The 16713-nt window shown below is 40.7% G+C and overlaps 1 protein-coding gene across 1 annotated transcript; it reads right to left on the bottom strand.

The window, feature by feature from the left end:
• Window positions 1-3740: 3740 nt before the first annotated feature.
• LOC105388292 (gustatory and odorant receptor 22) lies at window positions 3741-15938 on the bottom strand. Its single transcript, XM_038114688.2, has 9 exons — window positions 15828-15938; window positions 15389-15527; window positions 14707-14957; window positions 14131-14391; window positions 8107-8234; window positions 6985-7144; window positions 6048-6119; window positions 4411-4500; window positions 3741-3953 (listed from the first exon to the last, which is right to left on the bottom strand). Exons 1-9 carry the CDS (start codon window positions 15936-15938, stop codon window positions 3873-3875), a joined length of 1293 nt encoding a protein of 430 aa, XP_037970616.1. The 3' UTR covers window positions 3741-3872.
• Between the last annotated feature and the right edge of the window lie 775 nt (window positions 15939-16713).

Genomic DNA, 16713 nt, shown 5'->3' with positions numbered 1-16713 from the left:
GTTGTACCAACTTTCAAACCCTCAGAACACACTCAGATCACAATATGTTATTCTGTGAGGCTAACGAAATGTGAAAGTGACGTAGGTAGGTAGAATTGTAGTATTATTTTCTCTATGATGTCGATGTCACTGTTGCTTCAGCGTTCAGTGCGATTGTGCGTACAGCCGTTCTTTTCAAGTTTTCTCAGTTTCCTTTTGTTTCTCCTGTATTGATTGAGTTGTAGTTGAGCTATCTGCTCCTCCTCTCTTGATACTTAGCACTATCCCAAGCCACATGCAGTCTGAGCCTCGGAAGGATGGCTCGCGCTACCACCCGACATTTAATCACAACTAGTGAGTTCTTATTCTGAGTTTAGTACTCTTTGCTCTCTATGTAATTTTTGACAGTTGGTACACTGCGTTTTCACGCCATCTATCGGCTTACCCAAAAGCTCAACTGACAGCTGTCAAGGAAAACGGCTCATTGAATTGAATTGACTTTACAGGCCTACCTATTGTATCTAGTCCAGTGATGGACATAGGCGTCCTTTGTGATTGAGAGTTATACCTAAATTACGATAAATTAGTTTAATAAGAACCCAAAATTCTAAAATAAGTATTTGACACAACATTGAGCTACAAAATTCATGTAGAGTGATAAACTACTTTCTCCACAACGCCGAAGGTTAAAAGTTCGCCTATGTACAAATTTAATGATATGTAATAAATAATTTAATAATAATTATTATAGATTGAAGAGACGGTCATAATAACGGAGTATAAGGTAAATCTAAGATCTAGAAAAACGAGTTTCGAGTTAAGATTTCCAATACTCATCTAGATGGAGAATGAAATTTTGTTCCCGAGCGATTTCTGCCGAGTTCCCGCTATATTTATCCTGCAGTTTCTTTACAGGGTATTTTAGTTTTAAATTGCTAGTTGAAGAAACCACCTACTTATAGTTCATGTAATGTAGCTATAATAAATCTCATACGGAACTTGTAGGAATGCTGGCATGATTCACATCTAGGGATGAGACCAATAAATAACACGTTTGATGTCTGAATGTACCTTCATACATAATTATGTGTCTTACGAGTACCACAACAGCTGATATGTGTTTTTGTATTAAAGTCATCCTAGGCACGCTGCCTACCATGATTTACTATAGCATCAAATGCCTAGCTGCTAGCTGAAGTCAGGCAGGCGCAGGATCTACGTTTTTTATGTAACGTCTACTTAGGATTTCGCAGACGTTCAACTAGTTCATATTATGCTAATAAACTCCTCAGTACGCTAATTAACTTTTAAGGAGTTCGTTATTATGTAGGGTCCACGATACTGACTCCCAGTTTCCAAAACAGTTACTCAAAATTATAAAATATATTGAGGTAACTATATAGTAAATGAGAATTTGAGTTAAATGCGTAAGTATAATTATGAACTTAATAACTGTAAGATAGCTAAATAATAATACCTAATAGTTTGTTTAACAGTAATACTAATTGTATTCCTCCAGCTTCGTAACACTCGACCTAAGTTTATTTAACCTTGGGTTAACTGGCTTTAGCCGGCGTCTCGCTTGACTGAAAATTGCTGAAGTCTTTACAGTTTGTCGGTTAGAAGGTGAAATTTCAGCCGGCGGCGATGAAAATGTAATTGAAGTTGAGACTCCTCATTTGAGGTTAGGGCTGGCAGTACCTAGCTACTAGTCAACAGATAATTAACAACATGTAACAGCAAGGATTACTGTTTGTACAGTAATATTTGAGATTACGATATACTTAGGCTAGATTCATGATTTTAGAGGTAAAGTTACGTTAGTATCTACAAAAGTTTTTCAAAGAGGAGGGGTTATACATACTCTTTTAACTGTTATTTTCTGCAACAACATGTGCATGTGGTTTATCAATTAAAACAATATACATATGCAATAATGCAATTCCAGCTTCCCCTTAAGGCGTAAAGTTAACGAAGTCTATTGGAATATTGGCTTACCTAAAATCACCATAAAACATCTTATACTTACCTTTTCAAAATACAGAAACTTCCTGAAGGCAACTAAGTTCCTACCATCCTAAAGGTACTTCTAGGAATTCTTCTAAATAACACAGTGATCCCTGATCCATGACGAATGTAAAACCTTTTGCGTTGTCAATCGTTGAACCCTAGACCCCGGGGGCGCGGGCCGGCCCGGGCCGCTGTTGTTTGGTGTACCGAGCTCAAATAAAACAGGAAAAGGGTACAAATATCAGGTGTACCCTTGAGAAAAGCCTTAAGCCATATTTGTTTGTATAATTTTTACTTAGTTAAATGACACGTGTATTTTTAACATCCGAGTCGACACGATTCAGCTTCATGAAAAGTTTATTAGTTGGTTATTATAAAATGCGTCACCTCGCCTTAAAAAGTCTCGAGGGAATTCCGGGATAGATAGCCTATATGTTTACCCAGGGTGTCTGCTTACTACTCACCCGTTTTCCCGTGAAAGAGTAACATTCTCTAAAAATTTATATTTTTTTAAATATTAGTTTATATGATATTCAGTAACCTAAGATTTAACCTTATGTAAACATAATAACTAAGTAAAATACATTATTTTTTTTATAACTAAAATAAGCCTATAATATCAAAGCTGAATTGACAAAGTGTGTTTTTTGGAGATCGTTCAAAATCCAAGCTTAGCCTCGCGAGATTTTCTGATAATTGGAAAAGTTGATCAATGGAGTCGTTATGCGGCTGTCAAAACATCTCTGGCAGATATTAGCCCTTAATCTGCTCTTATCTCCACCCTTATTGGTTGTCATATCTTCATAAGGCGCCACTATTGGTCATTATTTAATCCGGAAATTGATAACTCCACTCGATGTTTCCCAGTACACTGTGCGAAGCTTTGCAGATAACAGCCGGAGTGGGATGATCCTTTTAGTATCGGTAGATGAGGAGCTACATATGTTAAAAAGTTACTGTTACTCGTACAATATTTTTTAGCTAAGATATTTGTTATAACTGGTTCATGACCTAAATACCATTTTTGTAATTTGGTGACCACATTTATAATTTATGTAAGTATATAGTTTAAATAGGTAGGTATAAACGGTAGGTGGCAAAACCGGGTAGACTGTAGACAAACTAAAGCGTTCATTCCATCACACAACTATAAATTTACACGATAATTACTCAACCTGTCCCGTAGTAATACTCGTATATCATTAATGGTAGGATTAATAACAGGACACTGTTTCGTGAATAAATACTTATATACCATAGGTTACTCAACTAGTCCCTTATGTAGGACATGTAAGGAAGTAGATGAGACGGTTGAACATATTCTTGGACCAACAGAGCGCCTATCTCAGCTATTGCAACACCCAGGCTTGCTACTCCAGTTTACTCGGGAGCTGGGCTGACTGAGCTGAAATCAAGGGGATATGTAAAAAGGTTCCACTCGAGAGAGCCACGTACAGGAACTTCACCCCCTACCAGAATAGAATAGAATAGGTAGGTATATAACAGCCGTGGTGGCCGGATAAGACGTCGGTCGTCCTCTCATTCGAGAGGTCTAGTGTTCGAATGATACATGTATGTATGTATGTTATTTTAATTATGTAGGAAATCTAAGGAAAAGGAGTAGAGTCAGACACAGGCATTACATTTCTTTATTTATCTACTAAAAAAATATTTATTTTATTTTTAATCGTGACGATGCTCTTTTGAATTGCATAATGCTTAGTTATTATAGTATGCCTTGTGCTGTTAAAATTATAAAACAAAATTTCAGTAAGTAGTTTCTCAAGAAACAAAACAAAAAGTAGGCAATACAGTGTCTATTTCGCCTCGGTCTATCGTAAATAAGATCAAAATATTAGGAAAATCACTGAACTACCGCGGGTCTAGTTGACTTGAGGGTCCTTGGGCAGAGAGATCTTGAACTGAAGCAGCACAATCAGGTAGATGGCGATCATGGCTATGGCCTGCGGACACAATAAACATTAAACTAGCAGTTTATCGGAAAATCGATATAATATGTCAGCTGTAATACTTATGTGAGAGTGGGAGATATTTCTGTTTGTATGTTTAAGGTGTATATTGTGCAATAAAGAATAAATAAATAATAAGTGTGAAAGTTTTCACTTTCGAAGTAAGCTTTTTCCCATGGCTTTAAAATTTCGCGCGCATAATATTCTAGTCTATGGTAGCGCGTTGCCTGGAAAAAACGGCAAAAAGTCATTTTCAATGTCAAAAAACCAATAATATAATGGACAGATTAAAGAAATAGATATAGTGCCACAAACTTATCTGTTCCGGTGAGAGCGAACTAAATTGGTCCATATAATCTATGTCAATATGAAATTCATTAGTAAGTAATGAGGTATGGACCAATTTAGTTCGCTCTCACCGGAACTGATAAGTTTGTGGCACTATACTCACCGAGGTGAGCAGTTCGCGGTTGATGTTGGCGTATCCCTTCAGGCTGACGACGGCCGGGTTCATCTCTATTGCTTGGATGAAGTGGTCTATCTGGAATTCACAATACAACAACTTATTACGTTTTTTGGGTTTGTCTGCGTAGTTTAGTTTGTTAGTCTTTCAGGAAAAGGCTACTCAAAGGGTTTTAATTAAACTTTGTAATGGTGAATTGTCGATAGAAAAATAATAACACATAATTATACCTATATAAGTACTTCAGTGCTCGAATTTCCTACAGGAAACTTGAAAAACTAGTTGAAATAGAAATCAAGTAAACAAGGGCTTTTTGGCATCTAACAATTTATTTTACAGACGTGAAACGTGAAGATATAATATAATCGTCTAGCAATTTACAGGTGCGTACTACATGGCTGACTAAAATCGTGATAAATTTTGTCACTCACGTGCGTCTTTTCACTTTGAGAGGGCGCAAACTTTATCAATCGTGATTGCATGAAGCTTTTATGATAATTTCGTTACATTTCACACACCGTGAAGCTTACGGGTCATTCTAGCTTATGAAAAACGAAGTTTCGGAGAATTAATCGTACTGATTCCATGATAGCTATCGTTCGTTCGGTTTTTTGTTAAGATAGAGTAACCCTGCTGGGTGCCAGATGTGGTTGTTAGTAAAAGTACAAGTAAAGTAGGCTTTCTTTCGTATTTTGAACAGAAAAATTGCATTATAAGCACTTATCGTGTGGGAAGAATGTTTTTACAGGTTTTTCAGCAAAATCGTAAGTGAGTTGATTTTCAGTTCGTTCTTTTCTTAATTTGTTGACTTCAACCTACCCACCTCATGCATATCAATAATCAATGGAGTGTTGTAAAATTGATGTAGTACCTAAACCAAAAAAGGAGACGCAGATGCTGAATATCTTCATTTATTTTAAAAAGTTGTTTATACAAAGACTCTTTCGGTTTAGTATTACCACTTGTGAAACACTCTGTATAGTGCAGCATTCGGCCACATCTTACGCGGCTATCCCGCGGGACCAACTAGCTAAAACGTTGAGTACCTCAAACCACATTAACTCAAACCACAGGAAGGTTACATTTATATTTAAGTATTTTATAATCTTGAATAAATACACTTTCATTCTCGACAATAGGGAATATGCACGTATTTTTTTTTATATTCTTATTAGATAGTTTTACATCGCTTTATTATAGTGAAAAAAAAATCAACGCCAAATAAAGTTATTTAATGTTTTTTAGAGAAAGTTAAAAAATTATAATCAGCGCGACCACTTAAAATGCCCAAAACTTTGTATGAAGTGATGATGTCACACTCTCGTTTCATGGCTCAGGATAATGACTCGCCAGTCGCGCCTACGCTCAGTTCTATGGGCATAGCTTATTCTGAGATTGACATATACTTACGTTTTACGTCACATCCATGCGTGACGTTCCTAAAATTTGAATTTACCGCAGTTTTTTTCTACTTTTCAACAATTATTTACTTGCTCAAAATTAAATTATAATCAAAAATATTGATGGAGACATAATTTTGATATAACAAAGTTAATTAAAAATAATATTTGACCTTTATTTGAATCACATGCATATTCCCTATTTATTTAGTTGTTACATCTCACCTCTTTCTGCGTGGCACGATCGACAGAAATAACGTCGATGGACAATAGTGTTTCCTGGACACCGGCCGCCACCTGACGAAGAACATCATTATAAAAACACTGGGTACCGGGTTCATAGTTGTGTTTTAAAATAACAAAGGTTACTTGCTTAATCATAGGTGAGGTGGACAAAACTTTTAAATCTAAAGTATATGATATCCTTACAAGTTAATCAAAATCCCAGCACTAATATACATATTATTGGATATACAGTGTGTTGTTTTTTCGGACCCGACAAACTTTAAGGATGGATATGGGGGTTTTTTCTCGATGAAATTACTCGTAGAATCCACCCTTAAAGTTTGTCGGGTCCGAAAAACAATACACTGTATATTAAGTTCTCAAATGGCTTACAGAGGCTCCTGAACTTTAGTCGAAATGATCTGCTATTCACCTTCGAGATGTCGTCGTTACAAATCAATAACGGTCGTCATTGCTTGCGGTGAACTTCCATTGCAAGGCGCAATAGCGGTTGCGGTTACAAGGCAACTACGAAATAACCTTACAGGAGGGTCACTATCTAAATCGCAAAATCCGGAGCACTGAAAAACTACGGCTCTAACTCTTTGTTTTAAGCGTGTCGATTGCGTGAAAAATCTTGTTCGTTAATTTTATCCGTGTAGTCCTTGTGTGCCCCTGTGTCCATACCATAACATCTAGAAGTTACGAAAAAAAAAAACTGCTCTTCCATACGCGTATTTAACTTTTACTGTAATATGAATTATTATTTTTTGTATTTCATAGTTGGTGATTCTTACCATGAGGGCGAACTTGTGCACTGTTATCGATTGTCTGGTATGGATCCAGCTATTAGACAGATGGGTCAAACGACCATAATATATTGCTTGGATTGGATTGTCTGGTAGATCCATCCATTGGCACCTTCATCTCCACCTACCATGAGCGTGGACTTGTGCGAGCAGTCGGCGAAGATGAAGAGCAGCGTGGAGCAGTAGGCGGCGTCCACGAACAGCCCCACCTCCTTGAAGCTGAAGCCGAAGCCGTGGTCCACGATCTCCGAGAGCGCGCCGTAGATCGCGATCGTTATGTTCGCGAACCTTCGGGGGGAGAGAAGGGAGAATACAATTTGTTATAATTGCATACTTCACATCATCAGCCAATATTCATCCACTGCTCGACATATGCCTCTCCCACATACTTCACAGAGGTCAATGTACGAATTTCGCTCTAGTTTTGAAATGGACTAAGATTGAGAATCATAATTTATTCAACGTAACTTTTTTTAAATTATTTGCTGATTATGAGTCTACCAAAGGTCTACCACTACCATTTCACAAAGGCTCAGAGGCTCAGCCTACTATAAAATCCTCAACTTTTGTAAGTAAAGTAATCTACTCTCTGTTTTGGTTATCACTATCTAAAACCCAACGAAAGGATTCGAGTTTTATTTATATGCAGAAACCCAAAGCAATATTTCCATAATATGAATTACCATCATAGAGTAGTCTTCAATCAATAAGTAGTCCTTGACATTACATGAATAATAATGTGAGTCGTTTGGTTGGGATGACCATCGTCAGTAAATAGTTGTCTGTAGATTAGTATTTTAGATTATTGTAGTAAACAATTTATCATGCTAATGGTCTTGTAAACAACGTTGCAGTAGTATATAATAAAGCAGCTGTCTACTACTTAAAACAATTTGCTTATAAGCTTCTTCATACCAAAAAATTAGTTGGTCACGTGACTAAACATTTCTTTCGTTTCGTTATTCAAAATTATAAATCACTACTTTTGCAAGAACTTGTATGGGCACACATAATTATATCACAATTACACAATTATAATTTACAAATAAAGTTTATTTCTAGGAAGTTTCGCCCTAAATACTGTGGTACCGTGGTACCTATTGCAAAAGTGGCATACTAGGCAGGAGATTCAGGGTCTCAGGGTAACAATCTGAAAAACTTGTGTTCTTAACTTTAGAAATTCGTGAAACCCCACCATCCGCTTAGTATACCCTTTTTACAACACCCTGTACAGTAACCCTCCAGCTCACATGAACAGGCAGTAGGTGGAGTAGGTCCTCGCGTAGGCGTTCCCCAGCAGCTGCAGCAGCTCGGACAGGTTGAGCCACAGGTAGCGGTACCGGGAGATGAGCCCCGCCGAGCACTCCGCGTCCACGTCCTGGGGACAATGTACGGTCAGCAACAGAGATATGTGACCACAGCTCGGACAGGTTGAGCCACAGGTAGCGGTACCGGGAGATGAGCCCCGCCGAGCACTCCGCGTCCACGTCCTGGGGACAATGTACGGTCAGCAACAGAGATATGTGACCACAGCTCGGACAGGTTGAGCCACAGGTAGCGGTACCGGGAGATGAGCCCCGCCGAGCACTCCGCGTCCACGTCCTGGGGACAATGTACGGTCAGCAACAGAGATATGTGACCACAGCTCGGACAGGTTGAGCCACAGGTAGCGGTACCGGGAGATGAGCCCCGCCGAGCACTCCGCGTCCACGTCCTGGGGACAATGTACGCTCAGCAACAGAGATATGTAACCACAGCTCGGACAGGTTGAGCCACAGGTAGCGGTACCGGGAGATGAGCCCCGCCGAGCACTCCGCGTCCACGTCCTGGGGACAATGTACGGTCAGCAACAGAGATATGTGACCACAGCTCGGACAGGTTGAGCCACAGGTAGCGGTACCGGGAGATGAGCCCCGCCGAGCACTCCGCGTCCACGTCCTGGGGACAATGTACGGTCAGCAACAGAGATATGTGGCCATTAGTAACTCTGGTAAGTAGGTTAATTAAAAAGAAAGAAATACATTTATTTCGGACACACACACACAGAAACAATACAAAAATATGCTAAATGCTAATTTTTTTTTATAGTAATAATTAAATGACCTTGATATGTTGTTCGGTGCTGAAACAGGTTCTAGCTCAGCTTAATGCTAAGATAGGCCATAGCGCTGGTTTTTCTAAGATGATTAATTAAAGTGTAATTGGCTGAGAAGTGCAACCATCTAAAACGGTCATTGGAAAGCGGACAGACCAGGGTTTACCGATTGCCTTCCCTTAGGTACAGAACGCTTTTTTCTTCGCCGTTTTTCGTTGAACCCTAGGTTATGCCTTAAACCTACTACCATACACGTATTTTCGATACAAGTACTTGATTCCAGTATATATTCTTGAGTTTTCGCAGAACCCCTGAGGGCCTCTTACGAAACCCCTGGGTTCAGCGGAACCCTAATTGGGAACCGTACTATACTACTATACTAACTAGAGTTATAGGTACATACATAGATGGGCTACAGCCTTTTTCCGGCCCTCGACGTTTGGCAGTAACGACCTATTTGAAAGCAATCGTCAAATTGTAACGAATCGATACCCAACAAGCTTTTCGATAGCTTTTCAGATGCTCAACTACGTATACAAAAATGTACTATAGACACGGTGCAACACAGTTGGTTGGTCTTATTTTATTACTACATGTACTTTATGGGACGTGACTAGAGTTGAAATTTGAAATATGAAGGTAACTCAAAAGCATCGCAGTGAAATATTTGAATAGATCGTGTCATCGAAAGTTATAGGCTACCTGTCAGTCTACCAGTTCCTGAGAATCAGAGAACATAAATTTACTCAGAACTTGAGTGCGGAATGCAGCTATGTAATTATTCTGAATTGTTGTTGAGTGGTACTTAAGTTCATGCTTGTAAATATACTCAAATGAGACACTGGCTGTTTTTAGTTAGGTTAGCCGGTCTTACACTTGAGCTTTCTTAAACTTTATTACTAACAGTTTGAGGACCCTTACAACAGTTCATACCTTCATGTTAGATTACATTAAACACCCACTCGATACGAATGTGAAAAGGATCACACGTAACAAATCAAATAAAAGACAACGTTTCAAAGACGTTTGAGAGAGCTAAGTAAATGTACGAGTGGCATGGAATTTAATCAGTGCTCCGGTCGATGGCATGTCAATCCGTCCGACTTACTTACTAATGGAGAAGGATATGATTTTGTGGCTAGGTGTCGACAAAATATGTAGATATTATAATAAATTGATATAGGTAATATGTGTATAGTTAAATACCGAAGCAAAATATAGGTACAGCCTCTGCTGCCTGCCGGGAAATGATAGGATAAACTATACCTAATATAATATATTTCGGTGACTGACGGTAGAGTAAGTAAATCATTAATATTTTTAAAGGGAGTTGTTTACATTGAGTATGAAGGAGATCCATGGTACAGTCTAGTTCTGAAAATGATCAACAGAGCTTTCCTAGCACTGCTACGCCGTTACTTCGTAGCACCTGCTAGGTCATGGTCCTCTCATTATAAATCTTCCGGTGCTATCTATCACACTATTCACACTATACTTCTCGATATAACACAAATATTTGACTATAAATAGAAATATGAAGGTTAGTGAGCCCTAATTATGTACCGGAAACAACGATGTGCTTGAATTAACTGTCTCAGTAAATGCTGAGATATCATGAATCACTCGTTGAAGAAATAAATATGAGAGGAACATCATCATGACCTCAACTAAAATACATTAGGCCTTTCTTTAAACACCTAACTAACCACTTATTAATGGCCTCTTTCAATTGTAAATCATTGAAAAGGTCCATTGTTCATGTGCGCGATATTTGTAAAAAAGCTGACATCGTAGCGCTTCAGGAAACTTGGCTTTTACCGCATGATCTTAATTTCGTAAATGAAATCGATAATGACTTTGCCTGCTTATCTACGTCATCGGTGGACACCGGGGCTGGAGTGCTGCGAGGTCGGCCCTACGGGGGACTGGCGCTGTTGTGGCGGAAGTCAGTGTTTACTAATGTAACCATTATTGACTGTAAATCTGATAGAATAGCGGCCATTAAAATAAGTTTATGTAATAGAGTGTTTCTGGTCTTTACTATTTATATGCCGTGCGACATAGCAGATAATCTAACGGATTTTACGAACTGTTTAGCGTGTATTGGTGCCGTTGTTGATGACAACAACGTTGAGGCTGCATTTGCCCTCGGCGACTTCAACGCGCACCCGAGCGCACCGTTTGGGCGTGAGCTGCTGAGCTATTGCTCGGAAAACAATTGGGTATGTGCGGATATAAATTACTTAGGAGTTGAGTCCGGTACATTTACTTTTATGTGTGAATCTAGTGGCTCCCGTAGGTGGCTTGACCATTGTTTGTCAACTGAAGCCGCTTGGGACTCAGTTACCAAAGTTTGGGTAGACAATGATGTTCGTTGGTCTGATCATTACCCTATTTTTATACAAGCTGACATTAAGATTTTTAATATTAAGAATGTACATATTTACAATAAGACTGATATCAATAACGTGCTTTGGAAGTGTAGAAATATAGATCAAATTAATAACTATGCCAAGTATTGTCATGATAAATTTATAGCGATAAAAACGTCTAGTCAATGTAATAACTGTGATAATAATGAAAATGAAAATAAATGTTGTGATTGTCATAAGGTTAGCATAAGTGATTTGTACAAGTCTATTGTTACAACGTTACAGGAGGCCGCTATTCATAGTTGTCACTCTCAGCGCGGTGCACGGGGTCGGGCTCGACAGGTCGCCGGCTGGAACCACCACGTCAGGGAATGTCACGCTAAGGCCAGATTATACCACAAGTGGTGGATGGATTGTGGTAGCCCCGCGAGCGGCTATATTTACAAACTAATGCTAGAGAGTCGAAAAACATTTAAAAATAAACTTAAATGGGTGCAGAATAATGAGGATTCGATTAAAATGAATATTTTGGCAGTTAATAAAGTAAACAAAAATTTTGTAAAATTTTGGAAAAATGTAAAGAGTTTGAGCGGTAAGCAAGAGCTGCCTGTCAGTGTTAATAATGAAACATGCAAAAAATCCATAGCGGATATGTTTGCTCGTCACTTTAGAGTGGAGCCATTAGAAGTTAGGGGTGTGCCCGGGGCTGCGGCCGGCGTGGACGGCGGCGGCGGCGGCGGTGGCGGCGCGGGGCGGCTGGAGTTCAGCGCGGGGGACGTGGCCCGCGCCGTGCGCGCCATGACGCGCGGCAAGTCGCCCGGCCACGACGGCCTCAGTCTTGAGCACATCCTGTATGCTGGGGATGGGGTGTTCAGACTTCTGAGCATCCTATTCAATCAGTGCATCCGTTTTTGTTTCATGCCGAGCGACATGATGAAGACGGTGGTGGTACCGATTGTCAAGAACAAAACTGGTGACCTCTCGAGCCCGAACAACTATAGGCCTATTTCGCTAGGTACGGTTATAGGAAAAATCTTCGAGAGGCTCCTGCAGCCCGAACTGGTGAACAATATAAAGATTGATGACGCGCAGTTTGGGTTTCGTGCCGGTCTCTCGACGGATTCAGCAATAGTCGCGCTCAAACATACTGTAAAATACTACCTCAATCGTAACACTTCTGTCTATGCATGTTTCTTAGATCTTAGCCGCGCCTTCGATCTAGTAAACTATAAGACTCTTTGGCAGAAGCTTACTGATTCCAACGTACCGACTATTGTTGTGAACCTGTTGAGATATTGGTACGAGAACCAGACTAACAATGTGAAATGGGGCGACGCACTATCTAATGATTTTAGATTAGACTGTGGCGTACGACAGGGGGGGCTCACCTCTCCGGACCTCTTCAACCTGTATGTTAACGATCTAATCGTGGAGCTGAGAAGTACCAGGATCGGTTGCCATGTTGATAACGTGTGTGTTAACAACTTGAGCTACGCGGACGATATGGTGCTTCTCAGCCCCTCGATTAACGGATTAAGGAAGCTGCTTTCAGTCTGTGAAGCCTTTGCTGAAAGACACGGCTTAAAGTATAATGTGGCGAAAACCGAGATGCTCGTATTTCGTGCAGGTGGGGGTCCGGAGACGGTGCCGCCGGTTTACTTGCTGGGTTCACCAGTTCGGGTAGTGAGGAGCTTCAAGTACTTGGGTCACCTCCTGAACGAGCAGTTGAACGACGAGCAGGACATGGAGCGGGAGCGGCGCGCGCTGGCCGTGCGCTGCAACATGCTCGCCAGGCGATTCGCGCGCTGCTCCCGTGAAGTCAAAATAACATTGTTCAAAGCGTACTGCCAAACTTTTTATACCTGTCAGCTCTGGGTTAACTTCACCAAACGCTTTTACAATGTCTTAAGAGTGCAATACAATGACGCCTTCCGTATTATAATGAAGTTACCCAGGTACTGCAGCGCGAGTGGCATGTTCGCGGACGCCAGGGTCCCGGACTTCTATGCTGTCCTTCGGTTTCGTTCAGCTGCTTTTTGGGAGAGGATTAGGAACTCTAACAACCGGATCCTAGAAACGATTAGTTCCAACCTTGATAACGGATTTGTTAGACACTGGTTGGCCGTGCACCGTGCTGAGAATGGCAAATTTTAACTAATCTTAGCTTTATAGATTAGTTATCATAGGCAACATATTATGTATAATTTAATTTAATTTTACTATTGTAATTGTATTCTAATGGGTCTTACCTGTAAATAAAGAACTTTATTATTATTATTATTATTATTATTATTTCTTTGGCCTCGTCACGGATAGAGTTTAACCCGAATAGGTACAGGGTGAGTAAAGTTGGTTCAAGTCGACAATTGGTTTGCAAGTTGACAGCAGGCGCCCTCCTCTAACCTAGTTAGCAGTGTCTCATTGCTCAAAGGAAAACTTTCTTTAGGATCTCAGGTATAAGTTACATTGTTAGTCGACTCGAGTTAGGCACAAAAATTTAGAACACGACTTTTTAGAGTTTTTTGGTATAAGAGATCAGATCATGATTGTCTGAAAGAGACCGCCGTTAAATATTTAACAAAATCCATACATCTGGGTGATTTAAACTCACTTTTAAACATAAAATTTCATTTTTTGTTTTCAGAGTTAGTAAATGAAAGTAGCTCAGTATATGACATTTACCCATTCATCTACCAACGGGGAGGTCACTCATACAATTCCTCTCTGTAATATTCGAGTTCCAAATCTCCCAAACCAATTCTTAATTTTATTTACCGAACATAATCACAATAACTACAATCGCTCACCCTTCGAAAGCACTCCGCTAAACTCTGCGACGCAATCTTCACCCCCTTACAATTGATGTACCACAGCGCGCAGTTCATGTTGATCATCGTGATGATATGGTAGTAGGCAGCCGTGTGGCGCAGCAGGAACCCGTCGAGCAGTGCGCAGAGGCTGAGCAGGAAGCAGACGGCCAGCAGCAGGCAGCCCACGCTGATGACCACAATGAGGGTGCGAAGGTTCGGGAACTTGAGGTTCTCGCCTGTCACTCGGTAGTAGCGGACCTGGGAAAGTTGGTGGGTGTTGGAGGTTGTTGGTAAAGAATTGATATGTCGGCTGGATGAACAAAGAATGATAGTAGATGATTTGTAGCTCTGAATTGAATTTGAATTTATCGCCAATGACTGAGTTAGCAGCGTATCGGTTTAATATGCTGATTATAGACGGTTAGCGACTAGTTTTGCTATCAATCTACGTAATTTGCAGCGTTATTTATGCGCTTCTAGCGAACATATTTTATCAGGTTTTCCCTACTAGGAACACAGCCATAAAATAAAAGAAACATTTACAGAACTCGTAAGAAAGCTCAGCCAACCAACCTGAAACTTGCCCCAATTCGTCTTATAAATGGCGACCTGATGAGCGACGCCCCAGCCCACGAACGGGATCCAGAAGTGAGGAACTAAGAACACCACAAACAATATGGCGTAGATGTAGTCGTCGAACCGACGGATGGAACGTAGAATCATGATGCGTTCATAGCCGACGGTTAGCACCACGGCTGTTGCTGCGATGTAGAAGCAGACCGCGTAGATTGTGGCTGAGGATCTCCAGCTGAATGTTATTGTGCCTGTGGACAGAATCACCTAGGTAAGGAATTTTAGTTACAAAAAACATTGCACTCAATAAACAATGTACAGCATTAGGGAGGGAGCCTAGTGCTTCGCGTGTCGGTGACAAGCACGAGACACTAGAGTGCGTCTAGGTTTAGTCACTATGGCGATGGCGAAAGGATAGCAAGATCATAAATTGCGTTTGCGTCGCTCGGGGAGGCTTCTTACGTACACTTCAAAAATAAAGTACCTACCTAGGTACTTATGTCAAGCTAAAGGTCATCATTGGCTGCTGAAGCTGATCGATGCCAGAGTAACCAACCTGGACTGGACCTCGCTCGTTGTTAGTGACCAACCTGGACTGGACCTCGCACGCTGCTAGTGACCAACCTGGACTGGACCTCACGTTGTTAGTGACCAACCTGGACTCGACCTCGCAGTGACCAACCTGGACTGGACCGCGTGATGGGCATGACGGCGAGCGCGCGGAACAGCACGAGCAGCAGCTTGTGGTCGCGGTAGAACTGGTCGTGGATCTCGCACGTGTCGCCATCTTGGGAGGAGAGGAGGTCGCGCTGCTCTTGCTCCTAAAATATGCTCTCTAAAGTCAATTAATCATTAATTAAGTCGGTCGCTCGTGAATTAACTTTGTAAATGGCGTTCTTTCCTTTACTGGGCTCACTAAAATGGAAAAAAAAACTTCCCACCACCTACTTGCTTGGCTTGGACTATTTCCTACCACGATGGTCAACAACTATAGGATAACACCAAAAAAAACGATTAAGTGTGCTAATAGGTACTATATCGAACAGCCATTCTGAAACCTGAACATAGCTGTTTGACTTGAAATCTACCTTTCAGCACGAATCTACATCCTGCATACTCACATAGTCCCTCAGGGATTTCTCACAGACAGTTTTCGACTGCTGTATGTGGCGCATATCGCGTCGGAGAAGCGAATTGTTGATGCCATCCTCGAACATGTGATCTGGGATCATGTTGCCACCTTACACTTTCACAAAGTGAAGTGTATTCCTATACAACGTGACTGAAATATGGACGCGGACCATTAGAAGGTCGGCAAACAGTCGGTGTAAACTCCATTAAAGTTTTAAGATAACGAGCGCCTATGGGTAGAATTTCAATGGCGTCTTGGTAGTTAGATGAGGTCCGTTATTAATTACCTGCGAACTGAGGTAGGTATAGTATTAGGTACCTAAAGAAGAGTTCTATCAAATCACCCATAATTACCTGCACAACTAGTTTCTGCGTTCCCGGAGCCAGGTCAATGGCCCGACACAGCAAATAAATATCACTGTGGGACCAACGCTTAAATCGTTAAAATAAAGTCTGCTCACAAAGATTTGCGCTTTCGGAGTTGATACCATAGTGAAAGGTGCTCATATCGGGTGCAGTGTACCTATCATTATTAGACATTATTGGGATTTTACCGGTCTTCTTCTTCCTAGCCTTTCACGCAATCAAGCCACGTCTTTCTCTCGTATGCCTTCTTACTCCTTATTGGGATTTCACCGGTAAGGCTTCGTATGTATATTTTAGGATATTGGGTTCAATTAAGACCTACACATAATATAGATTTATAGAATGTTCCAAAGATGGTATAATAAACCGAGATAACCCGTAGAACTAAAGTTTTACTGAAAAGACCCTTCCCCTTTTCGGCTTACTTCAGACTTTTATGGTCTTACTAAGGTTACCATAAATAAGGTGACGCATAAAGAATTTGAGTTCGGACAAGGACAATTCAATAGA

The sequence above is a fragment of the Plutella xylostella genome, chromosome 8 (assembly GCF_932276165.1).
Source record: "Plutella xylostella chromosome 8, ilPluXylo3.1, whole genome shotgun sequence".
NCBI lineage: Eukaryota > Metazoa > Arthropoda > Insecta > Lepidoptera > Plutellidae > Plutella > Plutella xylostella.
This window is presented reverse-complemented; position numbering and strand designations above follow the sequence as displayed.